The sequence below is a fragment of the Lepidochelys olivacea genome, assembly GCF_965140295.1.
Source record: "Lepidochelys olivacea isolate rLepOli2 genome assembly, chromosome: 25".
NCBI lineage: Eukaryota > Metazoa > Chordata > Testudines > Cheloniidae > Lepidochelys > Lepidochelys olivacea.
In genome coordinates this window covers 14,188,759-14,206,972 of record NC_140435.1, presented here as the reverse complement: position 1 = coordinate 14,206,972, position 18,214 = coordinate 14,188,759, and the positions used below count along the sequence as shown (strand labels likewise).

General features: G+C 40.3%; 1 protein-coding gene across 2 annotated transcripts in view; it reads right to left on the bottom strand.

Moving 5' to 3' along the window:
• The window catches only part of PTBP1 (polypyrimidine tract binding protein 1), a 52,961-nt gene that overhangs the window by 14,234 nt on the left and 20,513 nt on the right, over nucleotides 1-18,214 (bottom strand). Inside the window, exons 3-8 of one of the 2 annotated variants that reach the window (XM_084614794.1) lie at nucleotides 15,086-15,161; nucleotides 13,873-14,045; nucleotides 12,144-12,290; nucleotides 3,018-3,188; nucleotides 977-1,087; nucleotides 396-570 (exon numbers count right to left, since the gene is read on the bottom strand). In XM_084614794.1, coding sequence (XP_084470920.1) covers nucleotides 396-570; nucleotides 977-1,087; nucleotides 3,018-3,188; nucleotides 12,144-12,290; nucleotides 13,873-14,045; nucleotides 15,086-15,161 — 853 coding nt within the window. The remainder of the gene's footprint in view (nucleotides 1-395; nucleotides 571-976; nucleotides 1,088-3,017; nucleotides 3,189-12,143; nucleotides 12,291-13,872; nucleotides 14,046-15,085; nucleotides 15,162-18,214) is intronic. The other variant, XM_084614795.1, reaches the window with a different exon arrangement.

Below are 18,214 nucleotides of genomic sequence, written 5' to 3'. Positions count from 1 at the left end.
AAGAGACTCAAATACTATCTATGGGGGTAACTTCTGAATGGAGGTAAGGAGCTGTTGCTAAAAATGCATTAATGGGTTAATGCCAACATTCCACTTTGCAAAATGTGATTTCAGAGCTAACAGTTAATTTCACTATAGAGGGGGTCATTATGAAATGAAAAGGAGGAACCAGATGTACTCCACTAAAAACGGATACTTAGTATTGTTCAGGGAACAACAAAACATCTCATTCTGTACAGAAAGTGGTCTGAATCAACAGTACAATGAGCAACTATGGTCTGTGAGGTGTCAACACTCAGATTTCTTCACTACTCTACTCACGTTCTGAATGTTGAAGCCCACAATACACAGACTTTTAGGAAGAAGTCAATATATTCTTAGAGGGGCTTTCTTACCAAAAGCAGCTGCCATGGTTTGATCGAGAGAGGGCTGGCTATCTCCAGAAGGTAAATCTGGCCGTGTGTAATCTCTGCTCTTATCGTTGTTGTATTTAACATTGAGGCTTGTGAGTTTGGAGAAGTCGATGCGCAATGTGCAACAGGCATTGTAGATATTCTGCCCATCTAAAGACTGCAGAAAAACAAACCAGAGCTCTTTTACCTTGTCAAAGGTACCTTTATGCTAAAGAACAAATCTGACTAACCTGGAAAGTTATTCTGACATCTTAAAGCTGTGAGAATAAGTGCAAATAGCTTGCTTAGATAACACGCTATAAAATTATTTAACAATATCCTGACAGACTTAAAATTTCACTTTCAATGCACTTTTATTGGTGAAATTCTCTCCCAATTACACACAGAAACCTCAGTGAAACAGTCGCACATGTGAAACTGAGGGCAGGATTTGACCCTGTACTATTAAACATTTCCAGCGTGACAGAAGCAAGACATCCAGCTATTCCTAGATCTGTTGAAACCCTTTCTTTTCAAGTCATCCCTTAACAAGTTCAGGTGTGTGGAGCTGCCAGTGTACTCACCAGTTTGGCATGCTGAGCACTCATAGGGTCAGCATATTGTAACAGGGCCTGGAACTGGTTGTTCTTGGTGAATGTAATTATTTTCAGCACTGTGCCAAACTTGGAAAAAATCTGCAAGATGAAGTTTGCATATCATGTCATCTCATGTTTCTAATAGTTTTTTTTCTCTTTGTATCTCCACTTTTCACAGTAAGAAACTGCAAATAAAGCTACTTTCATCTTATTTTTATACAATGGAATTATAAGGACTAAATTTCAATAGTTTTCCTTTTCTAACTTTAAACTTAACTGAGTTTATAAACAGTATTAGAGGCACTCCTTTTTTATAGTGCTCACACAATATCTAAAATTAAAGATCAGAATGGAAAAGTAACATAGGAAATAGGGTGTTATAACATATTTCTCAACTATGTTCTGATTGTGTTTAATGAATGGCTTGTGGATCTCTGTAAAGGCTTACTGAATTTGAATTTCCAAAGCTGTATTATGCATGATTTTAGCTTTCCTGTGTAAAAAAACTTTAGTACGACAATGCTGAAACCCTGCTAAGAGAAATACTTTAGTAGTTTCCCTGAAGAGTTACTTACTTCCACTGGAGTTGAAGATGTTTAAGCAAAGGCACTTCCCTGTTTTGTCAGATTAAAAAAACTGGTAACTTTTTAATTTGCATCTTTGTCTTGCAGTCAAATACCATGTATGACAAACAGTTTAATATGGATTCTACACAAAAAAGAGACCTGAATGTTTCCTCCAATGAATAGAATCATCAATGGCAGTTTTAATAATGAGGAGTTCTTGTGGCACCTTAGAGACTAACAAATTTATTTGTGCATAAGCTTTCATGGGTGCCACTGCACACATGCTTACCAGCATGAGAAAAATATAATGCATGCATAACTAGCTACCTGTTAAAAGATACAATTAGGTCCTTTCCCTTTCTGTCTGAAACATGACCCGCTACTATTTTGAAGTGTGCACATCTGATGGCGCTTCTCAAAATTACTTTAAACTCAACTTCTAGCTGGATAAACTTGTACTGTTAAAGCATGTGTTGTAGTATTTGCACTTAGTGCATTTTGAAATGAGGGTTTGAAGGAAGAGGATGCTTCACGTACAAAAATCAAACTTTGCATTTTAAACTGAAAAGACACTGAACATAGCAGAATTATAGTCCCTGGTGCCCTTTGCAATTAAAGAAATTAGCCTGGTTTAGTTGTACAAGAGTAAAAATTAAAGTTTCTATTTTAAATGTATGCTTTTGTTGCACTTGTGCTAAACTAGTTTTTTTGTAATGGTTGACAGCATCTATAAGAATTTAAATGTGGCATATTTTACTAGCATTATATGTAATGCCCATCAACTAAAGTTTCCCGGTTTAAGCCATGACACTATTTCATTGACAAACTCCCTAACTTCACCAGTAGTCTCACTGAGACAGTTTTGCCCAGTGTAGTCTGCCTTACCGCTGCCTACACTTCAAAGTTTTCCTAGACAGAATTTTCGACCTATTCTGTAGTCATTTTTTGCTTCACTGCCACACATCTTGAACGCCTATCACTGCAATAGGCTTCACAGAACTAGATTTCAGGTGGGGAGTGAACACTAGCAAACGAATGCAATGCAGTCCAATATTGTGAATGTGACTTGGCAATTAAAAATGGGGAGATACTACAAGAAGTGTTAGTAACTGAAATGCCTCTATTTAATACCTGTCAAATACTTCTTCATTGCCAGCTGTTTTTAAAGCTGAATAGTCAATGTGAAAATTTTGATGTGCCAGCCAATAGTTTATATGGATTCTCTGAGATGCTTCTGTGTTTTACATTGCTAAAACACATTTATGTATCACTGTAAAGCACCATGTACATTTACAGTCGTAAACATTCCTGGATGCAAGGACTTAACCTAAGACAAAGGAGAAAAACACTGAAGGGATGATCACATGAAGGTGGTTTTGGATAAAGCAACACTGCTCCATGCAAACTGCTGTTGCCATTTCTTCCATATTGATCTGCACGAGGGAATTTGAGCATGATCTCACCTGATGCAGGACATCCAGAGTGACAGGATAGAAGAGATTTTCCACAATGATCCTCAAGACAGGGCTCTGACCAGCCATTGCCATTCCTGCATCCACTGCAGCAGCAGAGGCTGACAGTGCCAGGTTTCCAGACTGAACAGAGTTCACTGCTTGCAGAGCTGCCTGGGCCCGCTGTGGAAACAAACATCCTCTCAGGTTAATAATACTGCAGGTAGAAGTACTCAAGTTTAATTTTTTTGTTGTTGCAAGTTTCACACTTGGAAACTACCACAGAACACAACACTGATCACCACCATTGGAGATTAGGAGTCTGTATAAGGAAATTTACAACTAAGAGCCTGTTCACATAACAGTACATTTCAAAGTTTCTGGCAGTGGTTGCACACTTCAGAGCCAACAAGAGCATTGCAACATGAAAATGCGAACTGGAAGTTCACACGCATTAATTGCTTACAGGAAAAGACAGCTAGAGTTCATACGTGCTATGATCCAGTTACTAGTGATAGCTTCCCCTCCACCCACCCTCCCAAAAGCCTAAATTGAGTGATCTTGTTCAACATTTGTTGATGCAAGGTCTGTGTTATTCCATAATAAAAAACTTCAAGCAGAGCACGCCCACACCCTAGATGGAGTCTGGATTACTAGTCTCATTACTTGGATCCATGCCAAACAGGCAGCACTAGTAACATTACACATTTCATTTTATAACTTATTAGGGTCATGCTAGAAACATATGGAACAGGAGTGAGGAAAACAAACGGCATGGAGACAGAACTATCCTAAAAGTAACACCACGACATACTGGGGCTTCACCCTTCTAAATGTGCAAAGAATACTCCCTCATCCCCAGGACTGAGAATTAAACTAGAATTAAGGCTCTTTAGTTATGGTGCTTGCAGGTGTCTTCTGCTGTAAAGTAATGCTACAACTGGCAAATCAGAGCTGAACTTTTGACAAGCCACAGAAACTGACAAAACAAAGATTAATGAGCAACTTTTTTAAAAAACTATTTAGGAATTTTAAACAAGTTTACAAATCCTTGATGTTTTAAGGACAGTGAAGTTAAAACAAACTTGAAAAAAATATTTTCATAAAATGGAGAGTCTCCCTTTGTGAGGTTCCTGTTCTGAGCCTGTTTATAGAACACACTGGAAACTGGAAAATGCACCAACATTACTATTTATCAGACACCTGGGCTCTCAGAATCATATCTATGTTCACTTTACTTAAGAACATAAGAACGGCCATACTGAGTCAGACCAATGGTGCATCTAGCCCAATATCCTGGCTTCTGACAGTAGTCCATGCCAGATGCTTCAGAGGGAATGACCAGAACAGGGCAATTTCAAATGATCCATTCCCTGTCATCCAGTCCCAGCTTCTGGCAGTCAGAGATTTAGGGACACCTAGAAATTGGATTACATCTCTGACCATTTTGGCTAATAACCATTGATGGATTTATCCTCCAGGAATTTATCTAATTTTTTTAATTAAGTGATCATTTTGGCCTTCACAACATCCTCTGGCAACGAGATTCACATTGTGCAAAGGAATATTTCCTTATGTTTGTTTTAAACCTGCAGTCTATTACTGTCATTGGGTGACCTCTGGTTCTTGCATTACATGAAGGGGTAAATAGCACTTCCTTATTCACTTTCTCCACCCCAGTCACAATTTTATAGACCACTCATATCCCCACCAATAATGTCTTTCCCATGCTGAACAGTCCTACTCTCTTAATTTCTCCTCAAATGGAAGCTGTTCCTCACCCTAAATCATTTTTGTTGCGCTTCTCTGCTTTTTCCAGTTCTAATATATCTTTTTTTTTTAAATGGGCGACTAGAACTGCATGCAGTATTCAGGGTGCGGACATACCGTCGATTTAGAGAGTAATATTATGATGCTTATTGCATTATCTATCCCTTTCCTAACCATTCTAACATTGTTTGTTATTTTGACAGCAGCTGCAGCCTGAACAGATGGGTTGAGAACTATCCACAACGACTCCAAGATCCTTCTTGAGTGATAACAGCTAACAGACTCCATCCTTTAGTATGTATAATTGGGATTATGTTTTCCAGCGTGCATTACTCTGCATTTATCAATGCGGAATTTCATCTGCCATTCTGTTACCAGGCATCCAGTTTTGTGAGATCCCTTTGTAACTCTTCATAATCAGCTTTGGATTTAATTATCTTGAGACATTTTGTATCTGTAAGCTTTGCCACCCCAGTTTACCCCTTTTTCCAGATCATGTTGAACAGCCAAATGAATTATTTGCATTGAGCTTCACTGCCATAATTCATCTGGCTTCTCCTCAAGAGCCTTGTCTTCCTCGAGTGCTCCTTTAGACCTCAATCACTCAGTGGCCCCACTGATTGTTTGGCAGGCTTCCTACTTCTGATGTTCTTAAAAAAATTTCCTGTTAGTTTGTGTGTCTTTTGCTAAATGCTCTTCAAATTCTTTTTTGGCCGACCTAATTATAGGTTTACACTTGATTTGCCGGAGTTTATGTTCCTTTCTATATTCCTCAGTAGGATCTGACTTCCAATTTTTTAAAGGAAGACTGTCTCTCTAACCTCCTCTTACTCTATTGCTTAGCCATGGTGGCATTTGTTTGGTCCTCTTGCTTTTTTTTACTTGTGGGGGTCGTGGGGAGGTAATACATTTAGTTTAAGCTTCTATTATGGTGCTTAAAAAGTTTCCATGCAGCTTGCAGGCATTTCGTTTGTGACTGTTCCTTTTAACTTCCATTTAACTAATTTTTCCTCATTTTTGTGTAGTTCTTTTTTGAGGTTAAAAGCTTCTTTGATGTTTTCCACTCTACCAGGAAGTTTAAATTTAATTACATTATGGTTGGAATTACTGAGCAGTTCAGCTATATTCATATCTTGGGCCAGATCCTGTGTGCCACTTAGGACTAAACCAAGAATTACCTCCCCGCTTGTGGGTTCCAGGATTAGCTGCTCCAAGAAGTAGACGTTAATGTGGTCTAGAAATTGCGTGTCTGCATCCCATCCTGATGTGACATGTACCCAGTCAATATGGGGATAGCTGAACCCCCCATTATTGTTTTTTCTCTTTTTGTAGCCTTTAACACCCCTGAGCATTTCACAATCACTATCACCATCCTGGTTAGGTGGTTGGTCCTCTACTCCTATTGCTATACTCTTAAATTAAATCAAGGATAGAATTTCTATCCAGAGAATCTATGGTACAATTTGATTCATTTACGATTTTTACTATATTTCCACTCCCCCACCAGCATGACCTACTCTGTCATTCCTATATATTTTTTACCCTGATATTACCAGGTCATGTTGATTATCATTGTTCCGAGTTTTTGTGATGTCTATTAGATCAATATCCCCATTTAATATCAGGTACTCAAGTTCACCCATCTTAGTATTTAGACTTCTGGCATTTGTATACAAGCACTTAAATTTGTCAATATTTAGGTATCCGTCTTTATGTGATATAACTGAATAGGACTCATTTGACTTACTCTTCAGTTCCTCTATCAACTTCTATCATCTTCTCTTTACTAGGACAGAGACTGTCCCCTTTAATAAATCCTCACCTAAGGAATGTCTGCCTGAACTGTGTGCACCTCCACACCTGTTTCCCTGAGCCCTTAGTTTAAAGTCTCCTCTATGATTGGTGGCACATAAAATTAGAACAATCTGGTTCTGTTTTGGTTTAGCCTTGCTGTAAAGGCACCTCCTTTCCCCAAAGTTCCCCAGTTGCTAATAAACCTAAATCTCTCCTTTTAGCATCATCTCATCTATGCATTGAGGCCCTGAAGTTCTGCTTGTCTAACTGGCCCGGAATGTGGAATGGGAAACATTTCAGAAAATGCTACCACGTTCTTCACCCCCTATCATTTCAACTGATAATTTTAGCAGTTCATCTCCCAGAGAATGCAGAAATGAACAACAAACAGCATTAACTATCTGAGAGTTGCACCCCCAAGCTTTCTAGATTGCAAAAGTTGTTAATTTCTAGCTCTATCGGTTTAAGTTAGCCACTTAAAATCATCAGAAAGTGGAGGAAAAAACAAGAGGGCAATCAAAAACATGTGATTCTAAGGTCCAATTTCTTGCAAAATCTACCAGGACTAGAAGTGATTATGTAAGACTACTGGAGACCCGTCCTGTTTATTCAAGTTATCATGCCTTGGAGGCTGTCATGTCAGCCTCAGTCTAGGGTCTTGTCCACAGCAGAATATAAAGGTGGGATAGCATGTTAGTAGAGAAGGACTGGCAGTGCTTTAGCATTAATCCAGGACTAAACTTATCCAGCCTGAGCCTCAGACCAGCATAATTTTCAAACCCTATCCCATATAATAGTGCTTAAATAATACACAGTATAAAATTCATAAATTTAGCCCTTGCAGATCCTTGAGCCACAGCATTAGCGGCGCATCAGGATCAACAATGAAACCAAATGGATAGTTAAGAATGGCCATAGTGGGTCACACTAATGGTCCATCTAGCTTTCTACCCTGTCTCTGACAGCGGCCAATGCCTGATGATTTAGAACAGTGGTCTCCCACCCTTTTTAGGCCCAAGATCACTTTGAATTTAAGGGCAACCCAGCATCTACCCTGCCCCTTCCCCAAAACCCCACTCACTCCATCCTCCCTTTCTCCATTGGTCGCTCTCCCCCACCCTCACTCACTTTCACTGGGCTGGGGTGTTGGCAGACGTTCTGGGCAGAGCCTGGGGCAAGGTGTTGGGGTGCACTTTGGGGCTCTGGGCTGGGGCTTGGGGTGCTGGCTCCAGGCAGGGGTGTGGCCCCCCACCAGGTGGTGCTTACCGTGGGCAGGCTAATGCAGGCTTCCTGCCTGCCCCATGCTGCTCCCAGAAGGGGCCAATGTGCCCTTGTGGCCTGGGGGAAGGGGAGGACAGCATGTGGCTCTGCACAGTGGCCCTCTCTGCAGGCACTGCCCCTGCAGCTCCCATTGGCCACATATATAATACGCCCTGAATTCCTTTTTGCTACCCTCTGGATAGAAATAACAGAGCCTTTTAATCTGTCTGCAAACAAAACAAAGCCTATGGGATTTACTAAATGGTTTAGTCCTATAGATATATATATCTATAGATATATATATCTATAGATATATATATCTATAGATATATATATCTATAGATATATATAGAGAGAGAGAGAGAGAGAGAGAGAGATAATGGCCTTCTGATATCTAGAGTATGGAGCACTGTCTTCATGTTGGATTTGTGAAGTTTTTGGAAAGAAAACGGACAGGTAAATGATCTGATTCAGATGAAACTCAAGACACTTTAGGAAGGTCCCCAGGATGCAGGTAAGGACACTAGCCATGTAGAAAATTGTGAAAGGAGGGTCTGCCATGAAGGCCCCAATCTTTCTGAATCTACGGAGTGAAGGTAATAGCCACTAGGAAAGCTAGTTTAAGAAAAGGAACCTCTGCCCCTACACTGCGAAGAACCATCCACCAGTCTAGGGAACGCTTCACCAGCTGGGAAACTGACTCCTGTTTCTCTAGGCTGTGTTTGTTTGGCAAATAAATTGATCCAAGCTACCCCTGGAAACAGCAAAAGGTGTAACCTCACCTGTTCTGTCTCAGTGGTATAAACTACCACAACTGAAGTCTGGGGACTCCCTTGAATAATTCTGACAAGGTCAGATAATATCACAAGCCTGTCCATGGGAAGGAAGGCCCTGTCTGCTAAAGAATTCACGAATATCCCTATAAATTGATGTTCTGAAGGGGTGTCAGTGTGGATTTTTCCACATTCAACTGCAGACCCAAGTCTAAGAACAAGAAAAGTGTTTTTGCTATGGCAATGACACCTCTTGGTATGACCAACCCCTTGCACAGCCAGTCATCAAGGCACAAATACTATGATCACCTGATGATGCAGGTAGGCAGCCACCATGAAAAGAACCTTTTGAAACACTAATGGAGCTAAGGAGAGATTGAGCGGGAGCACCTGATATCGAATATGAACCTGGCCTACGACAAGGTGAAGGAACCTTCTGTGAGACAGGTATATCACAATATGGAATTATGCATCTTGAAGATCAATGGCTGAAAATCAAACCCCTGAATTTAAAGAAGGAATTATAGCTCCCCGAGTCACCATCCTGAACTTTTTAGGTTTCACAAATTTGTTTGAGCCTTAGATTTAAGATGGGTCTCCACCCTCTGTTTTTCTTTGGTTCAAGGAAATGCCATCAATAGAAGCCTTTCCCCCTGTGCTGAGCAGGGCCCTGACTATCGCTCCTAAACAAAGGAGAGAGTTTATTTCCTGTCCTAATAGGGATTTGTGAGAGGGGTCCATGAAGGACAGGAAAGGGGAATGAGGCGGCGGGAGGGAGGTAAAATGCGTGGTGCTGCCAGGTATTACGTCCATCATCCATTTGTCCGAGGTGATTCCCATTTCCAACAAGCCTAGGAGTGTGAGTGTCTCCAAAGGGGGGAAATGGGGAAAACACTGAAGTTGACAAGTGAATGTAAGTGAAGTTTGAACCCTTAACCACCCGGTCAAAATGGATATTTTGATGAAAAAGACTGCTGCACAGATGCATCAGATAGGTTCCAGAGAAAAAGCTCTAACCTGTGTCTTTCAAGAGGTTCCCTCAGCCTCTGAAATGGAAAGAATTGCATCACAAGAACTTTGAGCCATTTGTGATCTAAACTTCCCTTTGTTTGTAGGAGTGTAGATACCTAACAAGTGTAATGTGGCCCTGGAATCCGTAAGGGTATGCAAAAACTCATCAGTATTTTCCGCAAACAGCTGCAGTCCATCAAATGGAAAGTCCACCACCATATTTTAGACTTCTCTGGGGAAGCTGAAAGCATGAAGCCTTGCGCATCACCACTGCCACAGAGTGGAAGTGGGCTACAGTATCTGCAGCACCCAGAGCTGCTTGAAGAGACGTCCTGGCCAGTAATGGTCTGTCAGCAACAGTAGCCTGCAATTGTTCCCTTTGGTTTGAAGGAAGGTGTTCAATAAACTATACATGTATTTGTATTTTGCCATCAGTACCCAGTAATTTGCAATATGGATCTGTAGGGTTGCTGATCAATAGGATTCTCTGCCCAGCAGGGCCAGGCACTTCTGGTCTCCATCATATGTGGAGGACTTATAATGTTGCTTGCCCCGTTCATTAACTGTATCAACACCAAGTGTTAGGTGGAGGGTGGGAGAATAAGACCTCCAAGTCCTCTGACATGTGAGCATTACTGTAGCTGGGGTTTGCCAAATGGTTTTAGAAGGTTCCAGGAGAGCCTTGTTGAGAGGAAGGGCAACTCTGGATTGCGTTGCAAAGCACAGAATATCCAGCAGCTTGTGTTTGGGTTCTCTGACCTCCTCAACGAGGTATCTAAGGATCCTAACAAGATCCTGGAACTGCCAAAAGCTATCCAGCATAGATGGAGGAGGCATTACAGATTCATCTGGTGAGGATGGTACAAAACTACAACGTGGCAGCTTAAGGATTGGCTTCATCTGCCCTAGTTTCTTGGGATTCATATGTTTCTTCCTCTTGCTGGAGAGGAGAAGCTTGAGTCTCCCTTTCATTCCGATGGAGAGGGCTGGGGGCCTGGAAACTGTGATAAAGTGCCCAAGGATTCCATCACCACCACTGAGAGGAAGAGGTGGCACCCAGGGATGCTCCCACCAGCAGTTGTGAGGTCCTTGAGTTCCGCTCCTACCCCTCTGAGAAAGGAGGTCCATATACGGGTACCATAAGGGAACCCTGTACAGCAATCGATGCTGAAGGGAAATAATCATCCTCTTCTTTTATTGTTAGATATTCAGTTGAAAAGGGGGTGAAAGTACTGGAAATGTCTGGAGCTCTGAAGACTGAGTGACTCGCAGTACCAAAAGGCACTCTAACCACCAGCAATGAGGACTCTGGTTCAGCAGTCACTGATAAGTCCTTTGTGTATCTAAAAATCTTGCAGTTCTGAATGTTGCTACAGCATAAATAGATCAGTATGCTTGTCCATGCTAGTCAGTACCGATTGTTTAGAATGCTGATGTGGCTGGAGGCTTACAAGGTAATGAATAACTCCATAGGGGAATGGGGAAAGGAGTTAAGTCCACCAGTTCTGTTCCTCTGTGTTTGGTCTGTGCATCTCCAGTAGATAGTACTGGGGCCTTCAGAGAACCATGACTGGACTTAAACTGGATTTCTTGCTTACCAGCACTGGAAGTTATTTTTGCCTCCACGGTACTGAGCCTCAAAGACATTGTCTCTGAGATCATCGACCTGGTGAGGAAATGAGATCTCTGAGGAGGGTTCTTTGGGAGGGAATTAGCGCTCCTCCTCTTAGGATGTTTAGAAGAGGACTCTGAGGATCTCCCCTTTCTGGAAGAGTGCTGTGGTGAAGGGGCGCCAGAGGCCCCCAGGGAGTGATGTACATGGAGTTCTCCTGACCTGGCTCCAAATCAGGGTGAAGGGAACGCTCCACCATCAGTAGTCACAGCCTCCTTTCTGAGTTCTTCCAAACCCTACATTAGAGGGCCAACCAGAAGGGACACTTCCGAGGAACACGCGACTCTCCCAGGCAGCAAATGCACTTTGATCTCCAGCACTGATCGGGATAGGTTCCCTCTACATGAGGTGTAACATTTAAATCCCAGTAAACCGGTCATGCCCCACACAGGTAGGATTTCCCAAGAGGAAAAGAAAAAAACTCCTCCCCTCCCAGCAAGAAACTACAAGCTGTGATTACAAATTAAGAACTAACTAGGCTAGCTAAGTTGGGATAAACAAGCACTGCAAAAGCAAAGGCAAACACGCCAAGCTCCACCTCAGGTGAAGGTGGCTAAAAGGAATTGAGGGCAGTTCACTCACACAGCCTGACATACCCTCAGTGCAAGACATGAGGCTATTAATGGCACATGTGCAGGCTGGACAAACAATACTAATGAAAGTCTCCAATCAAAAGCACATGGGGCACATGTGCACATGAGGTGGAGCACTCATAGGGACACTACTCAAAGATCAAGGCAATTTTGAATGATTTGTCTTGTCATCCAGACCCAGCTTCTGGCAATTGGCGGTTTAAGGGTACTCAGTGAAGTGCTAGGCAATTGTTATTGAAGGATAATGTAAAGAATTACTACTCACTGCTTGGTTTGGAGAGTTGTCTGTTTTGAGTTCCTTGTGGTTGGAGAACTGAATGTAGATGGGCTGGCTTCGAAGGACTGGAGTGACTGTGGTGTAGTAACTTACCATGGTGTTTGCTGCTTCCTCAGTGTTCATTTCTATGAAAGCCTGCATAAGATCACAAATGCAACATGTTCCAGTCATTACCAGAGCCGCTTACATTAAGGTGGCAATTTGAATGTTGCATGGTACCGTGATGTGAACGATGGAAGGTCTTCTGTACAGGATATTAAGTGAGATTCAGCAAGATGTACACCAGTAGTGTGTTCTGAGTCTCTGTTTACATGCAAAAACAAAAGGAGTACTTGTGGCACCTTAGAGACCAACAAATTTGAGCATAAGCTTTTGTGAGATACAGCTCGCTTCATCGGATGCATCCAACGAAGCGAGCTGTAGCTCACTGAATGCATCCGACGAAGCGAGCTGTAGCTCACTAAAGCTTATGCTCAAATAAATTTGTTAGTCTAAGGTGCCACAAATCCTCCTTTTCTTTTTGCGAATACAGACTAACACGGCTGCTACTCTGAAACATGTTTACATGCAAGCTTTCAAGGCCACTTGCTTGTATAACAGAATTGCAAGAAGTTTTCAACTAAGTCTTGTTTTTAGAAGAGACTAACCATATTGAAAACAAGTGAGTTTTCACTGTGCAGTTATAAATACCAGGTTTATTTGCTTGGGTCTCATTTTTAGGACTTCAGATTGCAATTTTTGGCAACAGAACAGTTTGCAAAAGAATTTCAATAATCAGACTGAAGAGACCATCAATTCTGACAGTGCCAAAGTGACAGTGACACTAGCGCAGACTGAAGTGTTACCCCAGATTTCAGCCTACTTTCACCTTTTGCAGATATAAATCAGGCCTTAATCTTGAATATTTTAAATTTATTAGCTAAAATCTCCCACTTTTTTACAATGGCATTTTAAAAAACTGCAAACAATTGAGTGAATGAAACCACATGAACTATATATTAACACATGTAACGTAGAACCTCACTAATTCTCTGCTAATCTTCAAATCTGCTTATTCTTATGATCTCATACTACTTCTAACAAAAATGCAAATGTGCTGCAGTGAGTCATTAATTTTAGGATACACTGCATAAATACAATTTATGTACTATGAAATATCAAATCAAAAGAGCTACTACACACTTTCATACTTGCAAAAATCAGAGAATAAAGTATTTTATGTGATTCAGTAACTGTAAAACTGTTTGCTTCTTTGCTTTCCAATTTATAATCCACAATGGATTTCCTGGTCACCATGAATTCGTGCTAACCTACTATATTGTCCAACTGGGTTTTGGCTTTGACTACTTGTTAAATTTTTAGGCATCCTTTAACTCAAAAGTTAGAAGACCAAAGAGGCTACTAGGCCAGCATGACTAAGAGCTGGCTCATCAGTCTTTGTAAACTACAAAGCAGGAGAGTAGTTTACACATCAATTATAACAGAAAAGTGACTGCATGCAAGCAGTGTTTGAAGCCCCTGAAGTCAGAAAAGAGGACGTTTTTGAATAGCTCTTACATTTTCTGTTGTTCAAGATGATTTTATCTGGAAGTTATTAACTACTATATGGCAGTTGTGAAAGTTATGTAAGCAACATACATCTTATTTGCTGATGCCATGATAATGATTTCAATCAAGTCTCCCATAAAATCCTCACTTTCAATTGTTGGGACAGTACCTGATTTTTCCCTTTCAGCATTAGAAGGTTGGTGACTTTGCCAAAAGGTAATCCCAAAGAAATGACTTCTGCCTCCGTGACGTCACTGGGGAGTTTGCGGACGTGGATTACTCGCGAAGGGACCCCTGCACTTCTACTGTCACCTTTGAATTTTTTGCTGTCATTTCCATTAGCTGAAAAGAATGAACAAGCATTGTTGGTTGTTACAGTTCCAATTGATCTGAGAGAGGGCATCAGGTTACCACTTTGTCTTGCACTTTGCCTCCCACATTCAGTTTCCAACTCCCCAAATTATAAAGAAATTCCATGCTCTAAGGCAACCCAAATAAGACACCTGGTTCTACTCATTTTTTCTAATTATATAAGTGAGCCAAGTGACATAGTAGCAATGGAATCACAAGTTAACTCTCAAGTGGCCATTTTACCATTTATGTTTACAGTATGTCACAGCCCATATTTCTACTCTGAGGTTTGAGACATTTTTAGTCTGCCTTTTCCTTTTCACTTTGACTAGTATTATTGGTGGGGTGAAGCTGCTTTTTGAGGGGGCTCACACCTTAAATAGGCAATATCAAACAGAAAACATGGCAACTCTAGACTTCATCTTAGCTCAGCTGGATTCTGCATCATCCGATTGCTAGCCATACATTGTTGGCAGTATACTAACATACACTAGATGATATAGCTTGGCAGAAAGGCCAGAAGTTAAGGAGAACATAAGATAACTGGAGGATTGTGTTAGCTCAAAGCTGCAGAATTTGAGGCAAATAAAGCAAACCATGAAATGCAGCATTCTGCACTCAAATTACTAATGAGTTTATCTAGAGCAGGATTATGAACTCACCTCCATACTGCGTAAGACTGTTTCAATAATACCCATCATGGTGACTACATATGTCCGAAATCAACCTAAGGATCAATTTATGCTTAACTGCAGAGGTTTATAGTATGAACTGTGGGATCTAATCTCTTAAAGGGCCATTTTAGTAGTTGTCCTGTGATACCAATTTTGTTCAAGCTCCTAGGCCTTTTTAGGATGTAGGACAGCAGCTAGTCAGATATTTTGTATGGTCTTACACAAACCCTAACCAGAACAAGCAGTGAGAATGAAAGCAGAGATTTTAAACCAAGAGCAAGTGGAATAAAGTAGCCCTGCTAATTGTACCTTCAACACTCATCATGGGTTGCTATACTTTTTTGCTAGCAATTTTACCTGCAGAAGCAGAGTTGCTGCTCATGATAAAGGGTCCGTTAGTAACACAAGTAGAGAAAAGCTCGTCAGATCCCCGCTGGAAGAGAAAAAGATGGAAAAGGGTAAGTTGACAGCATTTTTCTAAATTCTGCTCAGGTACTTTGAGAACAGGAGGACAATTCAGAAATTAAGATGGTAGAGAAACTGAGCAGAAGTGTGTAAGGAAAAATACTTTGACAGTAGATCTACTTGGCCTTTCATTCACCTGTATGTAATTTTAAATCAGGCAAATGTGTAGAGCTACATAAATTTGGTGGGGGGGGTGGAGAGTAAAGTGTGAAGATCATCAGGAACAAAAACTTCTGGACTGCATACCTTCCTGAACTATTAGGATAACAGGCACTGAAAATCTAGTGGCAGAATTACCTATACCAGACAAGATTTTCATCCACTCTTTAGTTTAAAAAAAAAGAACAAAAAAACAATACTCCAGTCACACTGGCAGCAACATTAAACTAACCCACCCTTCCAAATATTTGCCTTAGGTTATAAAGAACAAGTCAAAAAGCTCTAAATGCTACTGCTAGTTAAACCCTTGCTTATAAGGTCTAAAACCACACCATCTAAAAACATTATTGTATGACATTAAGTCACATTACATGAGGTGCTGCTAAACAAGACATATGATGCATGTTTTTCGGTGGCAAGGAGAAGACGCAGGTTACAAAGACAGATCAGGAACTGAAAATGCAAAGCTACAAGTCTTTCCCCAGATAGTTTTTGTCAATTATTTGATATTGTCCTATTATAAACCTAAGGGATGTTCCACATTATTTTATTAAAGTATCTCCACATATCTGAGTCCAAGTATACACTTCCAGCAAAAAGTATTGTGGCCCTTTGTCTGCCATCTTACAAATTAAAGGACTTAAAAGTATCTTAGGAGCTAGAGTCTAGAGAGTAACAAAGAACACCCTAATTTCCATATAAAATAAGTGCCCTGGAGAACTAGACTCGAAACACTTGGATAATGTACAAGTTTATTCTAATAAAAATGCTGAACAGACTCAACTATTCTGAAATACAGACTATGTATTACCAAAGCACTGGGCCAGACTGTGACACTATCACTTTGCATAGTACCTTGTGCCATGAGTAGTCCCACTGAAATCAGCAGGGCTACTTGTTGAGCAAGTAACTATCCAATGAACACAAAGGTAGCACAACCTGCAGCCTCTGAGTAACTCATTGTAAAGTTACATTTCTATATGGGACAACATATAAATTTATTTCTATAGCAGATTTTTAAAATCAGTTTGGATACAAACTATTGTTGCTTTCATTAACATAAATTGTGTTTCTACCAGAGAGACTACATAGACAAACTTCTGATTGCTACTATAAATTTAATAGAGACAGTTAAAAATGCCACACTTTTCACGTATCACAACAATGACAATTCTGACCCTTGACTCTAATGCATTTATAATACTGAACAGTCTGGTACTTCATCTCCCAATACCCTGCAATCCACAGTCAAAAGAACATCGCAAGAGAAACCAGACAGATCTAGTTTAGTTCTCTTGATCAAGGCCAATCTTACTTAAACGGCATTAGCTGCTCACATTTTTTAGTAAGAAAAAAGCAAAACTGCATATAACCTCAAACTCATTAACTATCAGCATGGCTTATATTCATATTGGTGTATGAAGTTTTAGAACAAGCTAATCATCTCCCTAATTTTAATTTAAGTTAGTGCTACACAGCAAAACAGTCTCAACGCTGAAGTCTAAAATAATTATGGAGAGGATTTGAAAACTCAGAATAAGTAAGTTGGGTATTATCAAAAAGGGCATTTTTTAAAGCTGTAGGTCAATTATAGTTTTATCTTGATCCGCACATGAAATTACTGCACAACAAAGACTTCCCCGGTAACTGAGAACTTGGTTTATCTACTTCTATAGCCTCTGACTCAATCAAATGGGAAGTTGTTCCGTTTTCCAACATCTTGATGAAACCATACCCTTTATCATCACACTCCAATTACTGGAAACATTATCTCTTAACATGGCAGCTATCTAGTGACAACTGAAGCAGTAACAGTATCTGTGTAAAGACAAAAGCACTCTGCTCACTGCATCTATGAGCAGGTTAAAAAAAGTAGGTCATACAAGCAGCTCAAAATGAACTGGAGTTATATTCTAAACATATTTTATCTATTTGCATCTTGAATATCCTGTTGGGCAACTTGCTAACTACTTTCCAAAGCCAAATGCAACACTTTGGTGCACACCACAAGATAACTTGGGAACCTGATCTAGTTTGTGGTCTGTGGGTCACTGGTCATCTGCAAAGCATTTGCTGTGGTCTGCAGAGAGTGGACTGGGCACACAACATTGTCTTTCCTTGTTTCCAACCAACAAACTGCATTAAGAGAACGTCACTATTAAGATGCAGTCCATCTTGCAAAAGTTTGTGAACCCTGGCAATACAGCAATTGGAACTGAAGTATTACACCATTTTAAATTTAGAGGTTTCTTTTTAAAAAAAATGAAAATAAGCCTTTGTAAAACTTAAGACAAAGTTGTTCCATGAAATTTAATAATTCCAATAAATCTGTTCTCAGGAACATTCCTCTGCTGTACCTAAAAACTGCAACATTGCTAGTGTATAAGAAACTAGGAGTCAAATTGCAACTGGTTATTAAGAAGTACACCTAATTAGTCTCTTTTCATTGTTCAAACAGTGAAATACAAGCTAAAACAGCATAATCTTGGTTCACATTTCACTGTTCAAGTGTCCATCTACTATGGCATTCATAAGATTTATTTATTTAAAAAGAAAAGAATTTTGGTTGGGATTTTCAAAATCTAAGGGAGGTTGATTTTCTCTCACTCCCTGAGACGCTCTTGCAAATCCCAGCTTTTAACCAAAGTATCTTTAAATAGAAAATTTAGCAATCATGGTGATTTTTTTAAACACCAGGCAAGGTTTTATGGAGTCAGAAGTCTCCAGTATCAATCTGATAGCATGCAGAGACTGGTTCAGTTCACGCAGTAAGTCCTCATGATATATCTACAGAAAAACTAGAAGAATAAGCCACTTATTCGCCCTCTGTGGGAGGTAAGGTTAGGAAACTATCAACTGGAA